The sequence below is a fragment of the Talpa occidentalis genome, unplaced genomic scaffold, assembly GCF_014898055.3.
Source record: "Talpa occidentalis isolate TD23 unplaced genomic scaffold, MPIMG_talOcc4v2.1 talOcc4.12, whole genome shotgun sequence".
NCBI lineage: Eukaryota > Metazoa > Chordata > Mammalia > Eulipotyphla > Talpidae > Talpa > Talpa occidentalis.
In genome coordinates this window covers 55,349,710-55,368,769 of record NW_023601212.1, presented here as the reverse complement: position 1 = coordinate 55,368,769, position 19,060 = coordinate 55,349,710, and the positions used below count along the sequence as shown (strand labels likewise).

The following is a 19,060-nucleotide window of genomic DNA, read 5'->3' as shown; positions in this document are numbered from 1 at the left end:
ATAAGAAAGCATTGTGTGCTATGTAGTATGATTCACTTGGTGGCCTTTTTCTTTCATAGTATCAAATAAAAATCAGTGGCATCTTAGATAAAATACATTAAAAATATGCCAAAGGTTTCATATGATTTTATTTTAATGTACTACTATGTAGAATTGTCTGAGAATTGAAGGAATATTTTTCTTACATAGTTTCTCCCCTGATTTAAGTAGTATAGGCTCATGGTAGGAAATTTATGGGACGATAAAAAGGAAATTGGCCATCTGTATGCCCACTATTTGGAGACAATGTGTTTTGGTTTATTTCCTCTCAATAATTTGTTATTCTTTTTCAGTCATATATACAGATCTGTATAGACACATGCCGACATGTGTGTTCATAGATATTGCCTGCAAAATCAGAATTAATATATGTATATTTGTGTTCTTATATTTTTATACATTATTTTGTTTGTTTTTCAGTGTTAAAATTTAAAAAATTCTAATGGTCATTTGTGTGGTCATTCAGTTGTCATTTATATGGATGTTATTTTAATTACTCAGAAGGTATTTTTACTTCTTGTTTTCTGGCATTTAACAGTGACAAAAATAAAATGAGAAGAAGATTGGTGAAGATAATAAGAAAAAAATAAAATATGCCCTCTTGATAGCTAAGATGAGGTAGCTCTCCCAGTAGGTTAAGGTAAATGTGTTTCCGTTTAGTTTAGACTGATAGAAATAAATTAAAATGTTGATATCTTATGACTTTTATAATCCAGTTTAAATTGGGAAATTGCCTAGGATTTTATTTTAAATAAGAAAGATTGTAATTCAGAGCTCTAAAAATTCATTAGTTGTTGGTTTATCTTGAGCTTTTGGCTTCTGTTATTAATGATTATGTTTAGTTATGTTCAAACTTGCTTCTAAACAAGTGTTTTTGTTTTAAAATACAGAGGAGTTTATGGCAACATACCAATTAGAACTGTAGTAAGCCTCTTCTACATTGATGTCTTCACGTGAAATGTTCTATGTTTTTCAAGCAAAAATGCGTCATGACTTTTCTGACAACCCAATATTATCTATTTTCAGGCTTATATGTACATCACTGACCTTTTAAAAAGTCTTGCTTTTTTTTTAAAGTTAAGATCTTAATCATGTTGATAATATTTCAGCTAAAATATAGTGGCAAGCACTATAATGTAATATCAACTCTGAGGCTATATAAACCTGGGTTCTGATTCTACTTCTATTGCTTATAAGTTCTATGACCATGGACAAATCACATTACTTGTTTAAGCTTAGGTCTCCCATATGTAAAATAAGAATTATATTGTCTACTCCAAAGATTGTTTTAAGACTAAAAATAATACATAAAAGCCCCTAGCACATTTAGCATATAGCAGTCATTCACTTAATAACTGCTGTTACTAACAATAAATGATAGTAGAAATTTTCAGACCCTTTCCTGATATAGTTTATAAAAAAATTAGGGGAAGAGAATTGAATATATATATTATATTTATATTTATATAAATATATTTTTATTTACATGTATATATATGTTATATATATATATTTTTAGTGACTATCTACTTCTTAATTTATAATAGAGATTGAATAAAGCCAGCAGTGACGAGTAGGAGAGTTGGTGCCAGGGGTAGATTTCAAAAGCTGTTTGGAAATGTCATTTAACACCTATATTCTTGCCACTATAATTGCTTTGGTGAGTGCTGGGTATACATACAGTGGATAGCATTAAAAAAAAAACAAAAAACATGGTATTTAAAGTCAGGTAGTGGCTAAGTGGGCATCAAGCCAAAAAAAAGAAAGAAAGAACGAAAAAGAAATATGTGTATTTGAAGTTGTATTAAGTACGATCAGGAAAAAGAATAAGATGCAGTAAGTTTAGAGTGAATTGTCAGGTGAGACCTCTCTGAGGAGTCAATTTTAGTGTTAGACCTAAATACTGTATTACCTATTCTATTGTTACTTGTTTTGCCCAGAAAGGTCATGTTTCTGGTTTTACACCATTGTAAGAGTAAAAGATTCTCTGCAAAATCAGGCAGTGAATCAAAGAAGCAAGTAATTCATGAAGGAGCAATATGACCATGTGGAGTCAGATACAATTTTTTATACTCAGTACTCAGAGTACAGATTTTTACTTTTGTTTTTCTCAGCCTGCTTGTTAATCTTTTCTTGCCTCTGTGAAAGAGCTATTTTTATTGTTCACAAATGATCTTGTTTTTTCCTCATGGTAAGATTTAGTCCAAAGTAACCCCTGCTTGGAAGCCTTTTTAGAAGGGTAGTCTTTCGAAAATGCAAGTCTGAACATATTTACAAACTCTTGAGCTTCAGACATCATGGGCTGCCAGTGGTCCTTAAAATGAAAATAAAGGGCCTTCATCTCTGATTACCTATGTGCTTCATGGTTATTTCCTGTTCCTGGACTCTTACAGGCTATCTGATTCAGCTCTTTTTTAAAGTAGGACTTTTCTTTGAGCTTTGAAATATTAGTGATTCTGCTTAATAAATTATCTAAATACCCTCCATTTCTTCTTTCTAGTTAACTACCTGCCTCCTTTCTTCTGTTTGTCCTTCCTTCCATTCATGGTCATCATGTTGGGACAATCATGTCCATGGGCTCAATGGAAGTAATATTAGTAGACACGAGAATGAGGCGATAAGCAAATTAGAAAGCCTTTGACTTTCAAAGTTCACTCCAGACAGCTGACATTAGACATTATTCAGATTTATTGTGATCACATTTTAAAGTTCTGGTTAACAACAGTTTCATGTTATGGAAGAAGTCAGAGGAAAGCAGAACTGAAACATTTCTTGCACTGTATTTTTCTGTATTTTCTCATAAAAGGGAGTGGTCACAATAAGCATTCACTCTTGTGTTTTCACCAGGAGGAAGTTCAGGAAATTTGTGTCCACAATAGAGTTCTTCCTTGTGTCCCAGTGGCAGTAGCTTCTATTAACTTTAATTCTTTGGAGACAGAGGAGAAAGGCTGTAAGAAATGCCCATTAGGCATCTAGTTAGTATAATGTTATATATGAGAGGAATGTAGTGGATTTAAATTAAAAGTATCAGGCCTCCCTAGTCGCTCAGGGGTTAAAGACACAGCACTATAAAGCTATCGCCAGCCACTGCAGCATGAGTTTGATCCCTGGCCAAGGAGCTAACCCACATGGCGCAACAGACCTCTTCTGTCCCACCAGCTGCTCCCCTCAGTGGTGTATTTTAGTACATTTGCCTGTTCTATTCCCCACTCTGTCTCCTCTCACCTCCCCCCCCCCACCTCTGGCCTAACCCCAGTTCTTGTATGCATAAATAAATAAAATCTTAAAAAAAAACAAAAGTATCTTTTAAGAGTAGTAGCACTAAATGATAAAATTTACTTGTTTCAGTTTTTATTGTACATTGCTTTGTTGTTTTTTCCTTCATAAATTAGCTCTAAGAGGAGAGAGGTTAATGCAACAAATCTGTAGAATGATAACTCTCTCAAGGACTGTGCTGTGCAAGTTTTTCAGGGTGTGTTTGGTTTTGTTTTTGGGGCTTTTAAAAGTTCCCACAACAGGTTAACAAGGTAGATGTTATCCATCTCAGTTTTGCACATAAGTGTTGAGTAACTTCGTAGATGATGCCTAAGTGGAGGAGGCACAGTTTGAACCCAGCTCTGCCTGCTTGAAAGTTCATATTTCTCTCTTTACTACATTAGTATTAGCACTAGATATCTTTAATCTTTTTCCTTAGTATCTTACTGGCTCAAGTATGAATTCCTGAATGTACCGTTTTTCCAACATATAAATTTTAGTGCAAAGAAAAAGAAGACATGCATTAATCATATTAAAAATAGGAAGCTTTTTGGGCTCAGCATACTGAAGAAGTATTCTGCACTGACTGAAGTGTCAGATGTTGGGGTCATAGGTGGTAGTGGGGAGCGGTGGGGGTTGTGAAAGAAAGTTACAAGGAGACTTGCCATCTGTTATTGCCTTTTATTAGCCCTCACACCATTGAGGTGCCTGTGATTTTTCTTTTATTTTCTCTGTACTGTCACACTGAACGTTCTTCATGGCATTTACTGCACCATTCATAATTTATTTCCTTCCTCATCCATAGACAGTGAGTTCAATAAGAACAGGACTCTGTGTATCCTGTTGCACACCATAGGAGCTGAATAATAGAAGTATATACTCGTCAAAATCTGTTTGGTCCCTGAGATTGGATAGCTAGGAGGGATCAACAGGGGTACCCTTATTTGTGAACTGGCTGGAAAAGAAGAAAAGGCAGGAGTTTGGAGTGTGGGGAAAAGTGGGAGGAGGGAGATAAGAAAAGGGTACAATTGATAAGGTGGTGAGAGTAACGACATTGCTGCTGTTTTTCTTATGACAGGACTGGAAGTTACAAGTGCTTTGAAATATATGGCCAAGTAGTGGATAAGGCACCAGAGCTTGTGCCATAAGAACTTGATTACTCTGTTGAACTTGAGTTGGATTAGGACCCGATTCTAGCAGCTTTTACTGACATTTGTGTTACATTAGTGATGTTTTATTTTCATGCTTCTGGTCTGCTTAGCCCAGTATTTAATTGGGAAGGGGTCTGGTTCCCTAGTATTGGGAATGCAAGCTGCAAGAAATGGTTTGACTCCCTTTGCCACCTCTTAAGTTTCTAGCTTTTTTCAATATTGAGTAAGATTTGAATAGACTGATTAATGAGCTGGGGGTCAGAATGTTAAGATTTTATAGGGTTGAGTCCCCATCCCTCCACCCCCTTTTCTTTTCTGACCTTAACTCTTATCACTCTTTTGCTTCATCTCTGACCTCCCACTTTGTTGGTATTTCTCAAACATGCCAAGGGTGTCTCTATCTCAGGGATTTTTATATTTATGTTTCTTTCTTTCTGGTACTTTTCCTAAAGATACCCTTTAACTCGCCCTCTCACTTTCTTCAAATCTGCTCAATGTCATCTAACCTGGGAGGCTTTCCCTGACCTCACACACACAATACCATGTCTTCATCCCTGTTTTATTTCTCTCCATATTATAAGACCATTTGGCATATTATTTATCCTGTCTGCCCCCACTTGAATTTGAAGTTCCATGGGCACAGGGACTTGGTTTTGTTTATTGTTGTATAACCAGTGCCTAGAACAGTGCTCAGAACTGTATCTAGCACTTACTAGAATGAAAGAATTCTTTCTTCTTTTTAGTGTGTTTTTCCCCAGGACAACATGTTTGTGACTGGAAAAAAATCACAATTGATCAGTTCCACCTTTCTTTGATTTTATTTTTGGTTGGGTATGGATCTACTTACACATTTTCTAAATTAAGGTGGGCATGTGATTGAAATGAAACAAGTAAAAGGAACTAAATAAAATTGTATTAGATGACTTTAACATGAAAAAAATGTTTATGAAAACTCTTCATTCTTTTTTCTAAGAAACATCCACCTTCTATATTTTGACCTTAAAATGAACCTAAATTGTTCACATTTTCTGTTTTGGCTAATACTTTGCTACCTCTCTGCTTTTCATCACGTTGTCTCCTTCCACTTTTTATTTGATATTAAGTCCTACTGATCCTTTGAGCTTTCAGCTAAATTGCCAGCTCAAAAAAGATGTTTTCAATCATCTTGTTACAGGGCAGGGAGAGGGGCACCCCAGAACCCCCAAGCCTGCCTGCTTTAAATAGTTTCTGCCATCTACCATATCAAGACAGATCTACTTTAGTGTGTAAGACCTTTAATGGAAATGGACTTTTAATACAATTAGTGTGCAACAAAGACAAGACAAGGACTATAGTCTCCAAAATAAGCACACAAAGTACCCCTCTCCTTGTGGGTAAATGCCCGGCCAAGCAGGGCCACTGAGGCCCAAAAGCCTGCCAGAAGTCTAAGGCACCTTTTAGTGGGGACCCATAGGAAAGGGACAGAAGGGGCCCAACACATCTGGGACAAAAGGAGCAAAATCAAGACAAAAGCTGCCATTGTTAACCTCTGCACGGGTCTCTCACCCACATCTGTTTCAAGCAATCCAAGACCAAGAAGCAAGCGCAGTTTCTTCACATGTCTCTCTGCTCCATGTGCCTCCTCCAGGTCTCTGTCTTGATTTCCATCTTTCTTCCTTTCTTTGTTTGGTCTCTTCTCCAGCTTGTTCTCCCTGCTCAGCTTCTCCCTCCCTTGGGTGGGGCAGGGAACCTGGAACTGCCCCTTCTTCTGGGGATCACCCAGTTGCATTCTCATCCTTGCTTGCTCTGTTTACTATTTTGTTTAAGTGCTTATATGTTCTTTGAGCTTTCATTGATGGTTGTATTGTTCAGGTGATCCTTTTAGGTGGTCTACCATGTTTTGGTTTTATGGGTACATCTTGTATTTTCCACTTCATCTGCTATCTTGTGAAAGCTAGGATCTTAGTATAGTCTCATTGTCCAGGACCTACAAGACATATGGGAACTCTGAGAGACAGCAGTTTGAAAAGCCTTCATATAGTTCAGTTAGGTATGTTGATATTATTAAGTTTTATTTTTATTTTTTTTTAAAGATTTATTTATACAAGAACCGGGGTACAGACCAGATGTGCGGGAGGGTGAGAGGATTCACCAGAGACAGAGTGGGGAGCAGAACAGGCAGACTGATGAAATGCACTGCCGAGGGGAGCAGCGGGCGAGGAAGGAGAGGTCTGCTTCTTATGTGGGACCCTGCCGGCTGGCCGGGATCTAACCGGTGCTGCAGAGGCTGCGGACAGCAACCGCCTGCGCCACCAGGGGAGGCCCCAAGCTTTATTTTTAAAGAACTTGGCCAAACTCTTTGCATAATAAAACCTAGAAAAATGCTACTTCACACATTTTAATTAAATAATTTAATAATTTTAATAATTTTAATTCAACTTAAATAATTTAATTAGAAGACAAAAAGAATCATTTCCTTGAAATATCAGTAAATAATACATTGTTCTCCTTAATGTAGGTGAGTCCTGTCAATTAAAAAAATACCCACATTTATAATTTGAGCATCCACAGTAATTGTAATCTGAATAAATACTTGTTTACTTCCTACTTTTCAAAATTCATGGATGTGTAAGTTTTAAGATGGTAAAAATAGTATGGAAAAAAAAGTAGTGTGGAGTAGTACATAATAGCCTTATGAAGTGTGGTATTATAATTAGATAAATACATAGCTATAGAGGTAGGAATAAACATCATGTAAATGTTGGTGTCATACAGAAATGACACGATCCAAAATACAAACAGAGGGAACGTGGGGATGAAGGGATTGCTTGAGAAGGAAGGGACTTAAATTTATATAATGGTGATATATAAATTCGTTTGTTTTCTAGATAAAAATTTGAAGAGAAAATAGTCGTATTTTAATCACTTATGCTCTGTTTTTTTTTTTTTTACATCATTTGTAGAAGTAGCTGAATACTTTGATTATTGCACAGAAGGGTATAGATTTTTTTTTAAGGATTTATTTATTTGTGCACACAAGAACTGGGATATAGGTCAGATATGTGGGGGGTAAGAGGACTCACCAGAGACAGAGTGGGGAACAGAATAGCAGACTGACTGAAGTATACTGCTGAGAAGAGCAGTGCCATGTGTGTCACCTCCCTGGCCTGCTGTGCCATGTGGGTCCCTCCCTGGCCAGGGATCGAACTTGTGTTGCAGTGGCTGTGAATAGCTTCACAGTGCTGTGCTTAACCCCTTGTGTCACCAGGGAGGCCCCAGACTATAGATTTTTAACAATACCCAAATCATTCTGTTGTTTTTCAGTAGCCATTTCTGAAACTGCAGGTCAACTATCAAGTTTGTTTTTCTCTTTTTACTCCTTTGCACACACTTAATATGGATTTTGTTTAATTTAGCTCTGTTTAAAGGAACCCTTTAAAAAATGTTCATAATCCACAAGTATGTGTTTGTTCCTAATGTTTTTTCACTTACCTCTAGGAATTGAAGCCATATTTTATGAAGGAAGTTGGCAATCACTTTGATGATTTTGTGACCAATCTCATTGAAAAATCAACATCATTAGATAATGGTGGGTGTGCTCTCACAAGCTTTTCAGTTCTTGAAGGAGAGAAAAACCATAGAGCTAAGTAAGTATGAGAATTAAATTTTTAATGCAAACATTTATGGTATAGATGACCAGAATGTGGATTGCAGTAAAATGTCTAAACTCACACCCTAGCACCATTTTTTAGTAGCCTTGTGTTACCCTAGGCAAATTACTTAATTTCTTGAAGGGTGGCCTTCTTTATGTAGATTGTAACAAATATGCATATCTGACCAATAAAACAGTCGAATCAATACTATGTAAAGTACTGGAGTACTCTGCGTTTAAATGGAAACAATATGAACATGTACCTCCTAAACATACACGGCTTGTATGTAAGCCAGCATTAACTCAACAATAACAAAAAATAACACAATGGAAAAAAAAAAATGACCAAAGGAAGTCAATATTGTTACAGATTGGGAAACTGAAGCACAAAGCTGGTAAATATCCAACATAATATAGCAGGAATTGAACCTAGAATCCAGGGCCCATGTTCTGTACCACATCATTAGTCTTGTCTCTCTCTTGTATTTTATATATACTTGTAATTTTATGATTAGTATATCGATTTTAACTGGTTGGCCATCTAGAACAGTAGAGGAAGGCAATCAAAGGCCAAGTGTGCTAATTTGCCACTCTGCTCTCCTTAATTTTATGCCTCGTGCTCTCTGTCAGTGTCCTGTTCTTCTGGACAGTTTTGACCAGAAATAGTCAGCCAAAGTACTGGTGGTACTGCAAAAAGCTCTAAAAAATGTGATAAATGTTACATGTTAATATTTGATCTTTACGAAATTTATAATTTTTAAAATTATTTATAAAATTTGAAATTTATAATAAGGGAGGCAACCTTTAAGACTCAGAGGCTGTGTGGGGGATTGTGGAAGTCTGTTGACCCATTAGGAGGGTATCTGAAACATTAGTGCAGTTTTGGAGGATAGACCAATAATACAGTTTGTTAACTGGAGTAAAGTGTAGCTGGAGGCCTGTCCCTGACCCTACTGATGTCTGTAATGCATGTGCGTAGAGGCTGAGCTACAGGGCCCTTTTGAGTGCTTCTCAGATTTGGTGTGCCGCCATCTCTTCCGTTCTAACCAGATGTGCATGTGCCACATCAGCATTGTTCAGAAGGATTGAGATAAGATATAAAAACCCTTCAGTATACCTGTGTCACAGTGAGAAGACAATTAATGTTACAGGGGCCTCCCTGCTGGCCCAGGGGATTAAGCCTCAGCACTATGAAGCTGAACTGCAGCACAAGTTCAATCCCCAGCCAGGAGCTGACCCACATAGCACAGCAGCTCTCTACTGTTTTGCCCACTGTTCCCCTCAGCAGGGTATTTCAGTCAATCTGCCTGTTTTGTTCTCCACTTTGTCTCTGAATCTTCTCACTCCTCGTACCTCTGGCCTGTAGCCCAGTTCTTGTATGCATAAATAAATAAATCTTTAAAAAAATTAACGTTACATGTTGTGGTTGTTAATGTTCTTTTATCCTTAGGTTTAAATTTCTTATAGCACTTTAAGTACTTATTTTTTTTATTTTTTTGCTTCTCCCAGAGATCTGAGAGCACCTCCAGAACAAGGAAAGATATTTATTACAAGACGATCTCTTTTAGAGTGAGTATTTTATTTTGGTTTTGTTAATTATTAGCTTGAGTTAAAAATAAATAAATATAAAATAAATTTGATTGATGGAACCACTGCTCAACCTATGAATGTTTAACAAGTTCTGTATTCCTATAAATCATTAGTTTTGAGACTACTTTTTGTGCATTTGCTGTCTTCTGCTCCTTTCAGATTATTCTCTGGTTCTGTATGTAGTTTCAAAGTAGGAGTTGCAATAGGAATGGTTATCTGTCCTCTGATAAACTCCTTTAGATAACTGATTATGCAGAGAGCTAGATTCTAATAGGCAAATCACTTCAAGAGAATTTTGGTGTTGCTGCCTTCTTTATATACGGATTATTTTTCTTTTTAGCCAGCTAAGAGAAGTGATAGTTTTCTCAGATTTATTTTAGAACCCTGATTGGGTGTATTTCAGGGAAAAAAATTAGTGTAAGTTAATTGTAGTGGCTTTATTTGTGAACTGAAAATCAAAGGTACTTTGGATTAGTAATGGATATTACTTTTGCAATGCTGAGTTGGTATTTTATTAGAGTATTCCTGCTAATATGCTCATTTTAAAAATCATCTTATGGTTATCAAATTTCCCTTTCTAAAAGTCTGTTTTGTATATACTAAAGTTTGAGAAAGCCAGAGTTTTCTGATATGTAATTTAAAATATTTGAGTGTTTTTCCTACACTGTTAGAAGAAACTTATCTTTTAAAATTTATATATAGTAGAAATGCAGGCCTTTCACATAAAAAGGGAAAATAAAACTATTATTTTGGACATTATAATTAAGATTTTAGTGATGGGGGAGTTGGGGAAAATTAAAATAGACTATTTTTTTTAAAGATTTATTTTATTTATTATACAAGCACTGGGTATAATCAGAAACGCAGGAGGGTGAGAGAATTCACTAGAGCCAGAGCGGAAAGCAGAACAGGCAAACCAACAAAGTACACTGCTGAGGGGAGCAGCTGGCCGCAGGAGAGGTCTGCGCGCCATGTGGGACCCCTACCCTCCCCCGCGCCACCGGGGAGGCCCTAGACTTTAAAACACTTCAAAGAGGGTGCTAGCATGCTATTGCTGCTATGGCCTGACTTCTGTCCCCTGCCAGGGAAGCTAATGCACATGGCGCAGCGGACCTCTCCTGTCTCTCCCACAGCTCCCCTTAGCAGTGTATTTGAGTACACTGTTATGTTTCTGTTCTGTTCCTTGCTCTGTCTCTGATGAATCTTCTCACGCCTCCCTTCCCAACTCCTCTGGCCTCCACCCCAGTTCTTGTATGCATAAATAAATAAAAATAAATCTAAAAAAAATTAAAATAAATAAACACTTTAAAGAGGCCGCTCTCCTGCCCACTTGTGACTATGCAGGTGCTTTTCTTTTTCTACTTTTCCTAATAAACCTGCCATATCTCTTTTAAAAAACTAAACTAAGACACTTTTTACTCAGATATAAAATTACTTATTTAGAAAAAGTAGCCAAGTCTGACTCAAGTACAAAGATCAGTGAGGGATAGGGTAAAGTAAAACTTTTGTAAATGGTTGTTCATAGAAGTGTAGGGTGGTAGTTGGTTATCACCCTTATTAGCCTTGTAGAGATGGGAGTACTTGTGAATCTTAACGTCTTAGGAATACATGGTACTCTATATATTAGTCAGATAATAGAGAGTGGAATGTAACAATAGAATGAGAAAAACATCTTAGCATTTGAACTGGTTTCTGTGTTCACTGTTTTTGATAAAAGATTTTTTGCTTACTTAGAATAACAACTGCTGCTCGCTTTTAGGAGGTAGGTGTTCAAGACGAACACCATTTAAGGGTTTGCTGTATCTGTGCTGTTTTCTATTCAGCAGTATCACATTATTGGAAAGAGCTTTGTCCTAGGCTCAGGTGTTGAATGTTCTGTGATTGTCTGAAGTGTGTTTGGAGGATGCATTAACATCTTTACTAGATGGTGTTTAAAATTAAATATAGATTATTAATTTTATCTTTTTGAATTACATTTACAGTGAGCTGTTTGAGGTGGACCACATCAGAACAATTTATCACATGTTTATTGCCCTCCTCATTCTCTTTATCCTCAGCACACTTGCGGTAGATTATATTGATGAAGGAAGGTAAATAAGAAAGAGGGTGTTTGGTTAGTTGTTGCATGAGATGTTGGTGGTTCCCATCCTATTTAAATTTGGGTCAAGGGTGATTTGATTAAATTTGCTTCAGAAAATCTCAAAGAAGTTAATTTGAGTATGAAGTTCTACTTGGAAATCAAATATTGTACAAAAATGAGTAACAATGTAAGGAAATTAATATAATTATGAAAAATAAAAATAAGTAGCTTAATTGAATTTAACTTTTGCTAAATGTGATCTCTTTAATATAAGAAGAAAATTATAACTTTACAAATGACAGTGTGATAATTATACGTTGAATTATTTGCTTAATTTGAGGTGATATAGTAGTGTATTAGATTTTTTCATTGTATCTATTTTGTTATGATAAATCGTATCTTGTCCATGACTCTGATAACTATTTGAATAATTTAAATGTTTATCATAGAATATTTTGGAGTTTAAATTTATTGTGAGAATCAAATCTTAGAGAAGTTCAAAGTCTTATTTTACGTTATCTCAGGTATCTTATATTGTAAAAACTGTATTATCTTAGGGCTTTTAGAAAAATCACTTTCAGTGAAGCAGAGGCTTAGAAGCAGTTCTCTGTCTAGCACAACTCTTAGATCTGTGATCTCAAGATATTCATGTTTTGTTTCTTAAGGTTGAAAGTTTTGGGTCTGAAAGTTTTTAATTAATTATAATTATATAAATCAGTGTATATTAAAATTCACTTTTATGTGTTTTTTCTCTGCTTTTTCTTCTCAGGCTGGTACTAGAGTTCAATGTTATGGCTTATGCTTTTGGCAGACTTAATATTGCTATCTGGATATGGTGGGCCATGTTCTTGTCTACACTTTCAATTCCCTATTTCCTCTTTCAACATTGGGCCAGACGCTACAGTAGGAGTTCTCATCCAGTGATCCATTCTTTCATCCATGGCCTGCTTTTCATGGTCTTCCAGATTGGAATTCTAGGTTTTGGACCAGCATATGTTTTGCTAGCATATAAACTCTTTCCAGCTTCCCGGTTCCTTGTTATACTGGAACAGGTAAGATTTTGAGCAGGTAAATTATGTTCTACTTGGTTAAAATAATAATATAATAGCAATAACAAAATACTGTCATTTTGTTGGATTAGTTGGATAAATTTTCATATCATGCCATTATCTGTAAAGTTAAAGTGTTAAACTTGACTATCTCTTCTCTTAAAATTTGTTCTAACTTCAGTGGTCTTCAGTTCTTGGTAACTGAAATTATTGTACTGTTCAGAGTAATATGAATTTTGTTATGAGCAATTTTTTATAAAATGCATCCAAATTAGAAAATATAAAATTCCACTTTAAAAGTATCAGATTCATTGTTTTGCCATGCAAGCTTTTTCATAAAAAGAAAGGATCTATTTAAATTTGTTTATACACCCTTCAGACTTCTCTGACATTGTTGGCTGTCCTATAATGTGCTATTTGACTAATGGAAAGGACTGTTCAGGAGGCTTTTTCAACAGAATTTTAATCCCTTATATGTACCTGAAATAGTGCTGTTAGGTGCTGCAGAACATTGTCTATCTTTAGAGTTGGTTTTTCATTGGTTTTATTGCATAAAAGTGTACTTGGTATATGCAAATTAAGAAATTCTGTGTGTGACTATAATCTAGTGCTGTTCTGGGGTTTCCTATAGGAGAAAAGATAATAACAGAAAATTCATCTTCTTTTCCCCTCCCTTTGCAGATTCGTTTCATAATGAAGGCCCATTCTTTTGTCAGAGAGAATGTGCCTCGTGTACTAGCTGCAACTAAAGAGAAATCAAGTATGTAATTCCATTAGGTCAAAGGATTATTATCAATAGGGTATTTCAACCATTGGTGTTTCCTGGATGATGTATTATGTAGATATTATGTTCAATTCTATATATATAGGACCTGCATTGATTTGGAAGACAATCTTATTTTTATTTTGCTTTTGTACTTAGAATTTTTTTAAAAATACTCATTCTTTTTTTTATTTTATTTTTTAAAAGATTTATTTATTTATTTATATAAGAACTGGGGTACAGGCCAGATGTGCAGGAGGGTGAGAGGATTCACCAGAGATAGAGTGGGGAACAGAACAGGCAGACTGACGAAATACACTGCTGAGGAGAGCAGCGGGCGCAACAGGAGAGGTCTGCTGTGCCATGTGGGACCCTTGCCAGTTGGCCGGGATCAAACCGGCACTGCAGAGGCTGCGACAGCTTCACAGCATGGCTCTCAACCGCCTGCGCCACCAGGGGAGGCCCTGTACTTAGAATTTTAATACATTGATGATCAGGCTCATCTGTTATTTTTATGAACTATTAATAGACATCTTACACACCTGTGAGCCTAATCTTTTTAGGAATAGCTTAGTTTAGAGGAATTGATAATTTTCAATTAATGTAAGACTAAGAAGTCTCTTTGGGATATCAGGAAGAAGTAGCATGAGCTAAATAAACGAGGTAGTTTCTTATTCTTCCCTATTTTGTGCTTCTTTATCTTCCCCATTTAGTTTTGCTGACATAAATTAGACACCCCTGATGCTAAGCATAGCTTTTCTTTTCCAGGTACTGTTCCAGTACCCACAGTCAACCAGTACTTGTACTTCTTGTTCGCTCCTACCCTCATCTACCGTGACAGCTATCCCAGGTAATGACAGTATGTGGTGAGCTGCAGAAGTATGGCCTGAGTGAGGTGGGTTAGATGAACAGGGGCCAGTTCTTACTAGGCTGTGGAGCATTTAGAATTAGTTTTAATTTTCTCATTGGCATGGGACCACCATGGTTGGTGATTCTAGCAATCCAATTTGATTACAGTAATTCTTGACAGAATTATACAAATATTTCATATACCAAAATGATGTCCTATGTGGGAGAATATTGTGAGGATCTTAAAGTTCAATTATTTACTTTAGTTAGAAAATATATTTTGCTTCTTCCTTTTTAGGACTCCTACTGTTAGATGGGGTTATGTTGCTATGCAGTTTGCACAGGTAAATTTTTTTAACTACCTAAGGTTTGTTGATTGGTGAAAAAGGGATTCTCATCTATAATAATAATTTAATTATTGGTAAATTCATGTCTACTGGAAACTGTTAGAACTCTTGATGAAGTCTTTTAAACTATTCTCAGTACAGTAAATGATATTCAGTTGCCAACATCAGAAATACTTTTATTCAACTGAAGAATTTAATTTGATTATTTCAGTAAGCATTCATCTTAATTTTCCTCCCCTCCTGTTTTTTTTTTTTTTTTTTTGCTTGTGTGTATGTGTGTGTGAGCTCATGTGTGTGAGAGATATCTGAACCACCCCCATCACCTCCAACCACCCCCAAACCCCTGTTCAAAATTGTAAATCCCACATGATCCCATTTTAAATTCTTGGCTCGACCCATTTATGAAATAAGTTCTTTGTTATGGATTTCATATAGCAGGAAAAAGTTTCCAAGGCTCTGATCTTTTAAAAGTCATCATTTGGTAAAGGGAAATTGTCATTTTGTTGGGGAAAGAGTGATAGAAACTATGCTTGAGTAATAACTCAGAAGGATTACAGGCTGGCAATCTAATATACTAATGATAAATGGAATGTATTAAGGGTCACCTGTATTTTCTTTTGAAAAAAAAAAAATCATCCTCCGACTTATCTTATTAAACCATCATTATTGTATCTTTATGTTTCAGGTTTTTGGTTGCTTTTTTTACGTGTACTACATCTTTGAAAGGCTCTGCGCCCCCTTGTTTCGGAATATCAAACAGGAGCCTTTCAGTGCTCGTGTTCTGGTGCTGTGCATATTTAACTCCATCTTGCCAGGTAACATGGGTACTACTTAATTTGTCCATTCATAAAGTTGCAAGGGAAATAGAAAGTGGTTGTGTATGAGCACTGTTGATTTATCTGCTTTTTACTATAAACTCATCTCCACCTATTTCCACTTAGGCCCTTCTGTCCATTGCTCTGCCTTTCAGTCAAGTTTTGCTTTTGCTGACTTGTGGATAATTATCTTTTATTTTCTGTTCACTATTAACGTCACTGTAATCTTGCTCCAGTTCATGGAAATGACCTTTGCTAAAATCACTAGTAACCCCTAGATTGTAATTATAGTAGATTGTTTAGACCTTATTCTTGTTTGATTTCCATGAAGCATTAGATGTTGTTGAACACATTTTGAAATCTCTCTGGTCACTTTGGTTATTCTCTTCCTGTTTTTCTAGCCACACCTCAGCCTCCTAGCTTCATTCATTTCTAGAGATCTAAGAATTGGACTTTAGAGGTTGTTCTTTAATTATACTTACAGTTTCCTTTACTTACTCTTTTCTTTTTCCCCTGCCCAATAAATGTTGGTAATGTTTTTCTGTCATCCTTTCTCTTCTTTTTCTAGTCCCCAGACTTCAAATAACTCTCCTTATTGCCCCTTCTCCTCTCCCTCCCCCACACACCTAGATTTACTCTAATAAATTCTTTTTATCTGTTGTTATAATGAGATATATATTATGTACTGTGTGTCTTTCTCATTAGGCTGCAAATTCCTAGACATCAAGGACTGGCATATAGCCAGTCAGTCTCTCCCACGTTGACTGGCAGATGCTTTATGAGTATTTTTTGAATAAAGAAGTGACTGAAAGGTGTGGATATGTAAAGGGTACTTCACAATATAGTATAATAAATAGATAAGCACAAGGATGATGATCTTTATTTTATTTTTAAAGATTTATTTATGTATACAAGAACTGGGGTACAGGCCAGAGGTGTGGGGAGGGGATGAGAGGATTCACCATAGACAGAGTGGGGAACAGAATAGGCAGAGTGACTGAAATACACTGCTGAGGGGAGCAGCAGGCGAGTCAGGAGAGGTCTGCTGCGCCATGTGGGTAGCTCACTGGCAGGCTGGGGATTGAACTCCTGCTGCAGAAGCTGCGGACTGCTTCATAGGTTGTGTCTTAACCCCTTGCGCCACCAGGGAGGCCCTGAACTTTATTTTATATTAGACATGCCAGTTAGCATTGGTTATTATAAAATAGGTAATTGTTCGCTTGGCACAGAAGTAGTAGAATGGTCCTTCCTAGGAGAGGTATGGATGCAAAGACACAGGATGTTATGGAATGGCAAAAGCAGTTGTGGGAGATGTTTACAGTCCTGGGAGGAGAGTTGAACATAAGTTATCATGTCACTATTGACATTTGGGCTGGATGATTTTGTTTGAGGATGCTGTTTTATACATTGCAGGATATTTAGCAATATCTTGGCCTTTTATAACTAGATACCAGTGGTACAATCCCCACCCGTTGTGCTGGGATGACCAAAAATGTCTCCAGAATTGCCAGATACATCAGGGGAGAGAGGGACAGGAAAATTCTCCCCAAGTTCTATAGAGCTGATTTAGAAGAATGCTTGGGGGACAGATTTTATTTTTTTTAAAGATTTATTTATTTATACACGAACCGGGGTACAGGCCAGATGCGTGGGAGGGTGAGAGGATTCACCAGAGACAGAGAGGGAAACAGAACAGGCAGACTGACAAAATACACTGCTGAGGGGAGTAGTGGGAGAGGTCTGCCACACCATGTGGGACACTTGCTGGCCAGCCAGGGTCGAACTGACGATGCAGAGGCTGCGGACAGCTTCACAGCACTACTCTCAACTGCATGCGCCACCAGTGGAGGCCCAGGGGGACAGATTTTTAAAGAACTTTAGAAACCGGGGCCTCTCCGGTGGCACAGCGGTTGAGCGCTGGGTTGCGAACCTGCACACAGCCTGTGCTGCGCCGGTTCGATCCCCGGCTGCTCCCCGGCCACCGGAGGAGGGTCCCACATGGTGCGCAGACCTCTCCTGCCATCCGCTGCTCCCCTCAGCAGTGTACTTCGGTCCTTCTGCCTGCTCTGCTCCCCGCCCTGGCTCTGGTGAATTCTCTCACCCTCCCGCGCTTCTGACTGTACCCAATGCTTGTATAAACAAATAAATAAATCTTTCAAAAAAAAATACAGATATGTTTAAAAAAAAAAAAAGAACTTTAGAAACCAACTTAACCCTTAGATGTTAGCATTTCTGCTAAAAACAATCTTGGTTACTTGTCATCTGTGAAATCCACTTGGAAGTAAGTTACTGCTTTGTAAAATTAGTTGTCAAAAGAACATCATATCATCTCTGAAATGAGTAAGCTAGAATAATAACTTTTACTTTACAAAAGTAATTTCACCTAAGCAAATAATGACATATAATTAACTGCTTGTTATGTGAACTTGGTATTTGCAAAAACTTCTATTTTTTTATCTTATTTTTTAGGTGCACTGATCTTGTTCCTTACCTTTTTTGCCTTTTTGCACTGCTGGCTCAATGCCTTTGCTGAGATGTTACGCTTTGGTGACAGAATGTTTTATAAGGTAATCTATACTTGGATTCATCTTTTAATATTTTACATATGTCTTCATGTTAAGTACTTCAGTATTATTGCTTACTAGTTTTTTAACCTAATCACTGTAAAAAATTTTCAAGCATTTTACCAATATTAAATCTGAAATTCTGATTTAGATATAATTAGCTAGACTTGTCTTCTAATATCTGCATCCTTCATAAGGCTTATGGTTTTTGCCGAGTCCCGCGAGAATTTATTGGTTATTATACTAGGGAAGCATATGTCCAGAGGGCATTAAGAGACTTTTGCTGACTGTTTATGCATTTGGAATTGACTATCTGCTGCTGTAGGACTGGTCTCAGTAAATAATTCTATTTAAGATTGTTGAACAGTTCATAAAGGAAATAACTTTTCTCTCCTTTACTTCAGAAGACTTTAATTCTGCTTTAGATTCTATTTTTTTTTTTTAGATTTATTTTACTTATTTATACATACAAGAGCAGGGGTGTAGGCCAGAGGCGTGGGGGTGGTGAGAGGATTCACCAGAGACAGTGGGAAGCAGAACAGGCAGTTTGACTGAAAGACACTGCTAAGGGGGGCAGTGGGTGAGACGGCAGAGGTCTGTTGCGCCTTGTGGGCCATCTCGAACCCGTGCCTCAGTGACTTCCGATAGCTTCATAATGCTGAGACTTAACTCTTTGTGCCCCCACGGAAGCCCTAAAATTGTATTCTTACTTACTACTTCCAGAGTTGGAATTAAGTTCTGGACTAGATCCAGAGTGGTTCAGTGTTCTACAATCCTAACTACAGCCCTCTAGAGTTTTGCTTGTTGTATTGGCAACAGTCCAAGCCCAGCATTCCTTTCTTTAAGAAATAATGTCTGTGGCCTGCAGATATTAGACATCTGACTCCATTGGTCTGATGGGATTAGTTGGAAACAGATTTATATAAA

At 36.9% G+C, this 19,060-nt stretch overlaps 1 protein-coding gene across 1 annotated transcript in view; it reads left to right on the top strand.

Annotated features, from left to right (window-relative positions):
* The window catches only part of SOAT1 (sterol O-acyltransferase 1), a 60,122-nt gene that overhangs the window by 33,455 nt on the left and 7,607 nt on the right, over window positions 1-19,060 (top strand). The window contains exons 4-12 of the mRNA XM_037506383.2: window positions 7,923-8,071; window positions 9,586-9,645; window positions 11,649-11,756; window positions 12,516-12,798; window positions 13,477-13,555; window positions 14,327-14,408; window positions 14,706-14,751; window positions 15,440-15,569; window positions 18,039-18,136. Coding sequence (XP_037362280.1) covers window positions 7,923-8,071; window positions 9,586-9,645; window positions 11,649-11,756; window positions 12,516-12,798; window positions 13,477-13,555; window positions 14,327-14,408; window positions 14,706-14,751; window positions 15,440-15,569; window positions 18,039-18,136 — 1,035 coding nt within the window. The remainder of the gene's footprint in view (window positions 1-7,922; window positions 8,072-9,585; window positions 9,646-11,648; window positions 11,757-12,515; window positions 12,799-13,476; window positions 13,556-14,326; window positions 14,409-14,705; window positions 14,752-15,439; window positions 15,570-18,038; window positions 18,137-19,060) is intronic.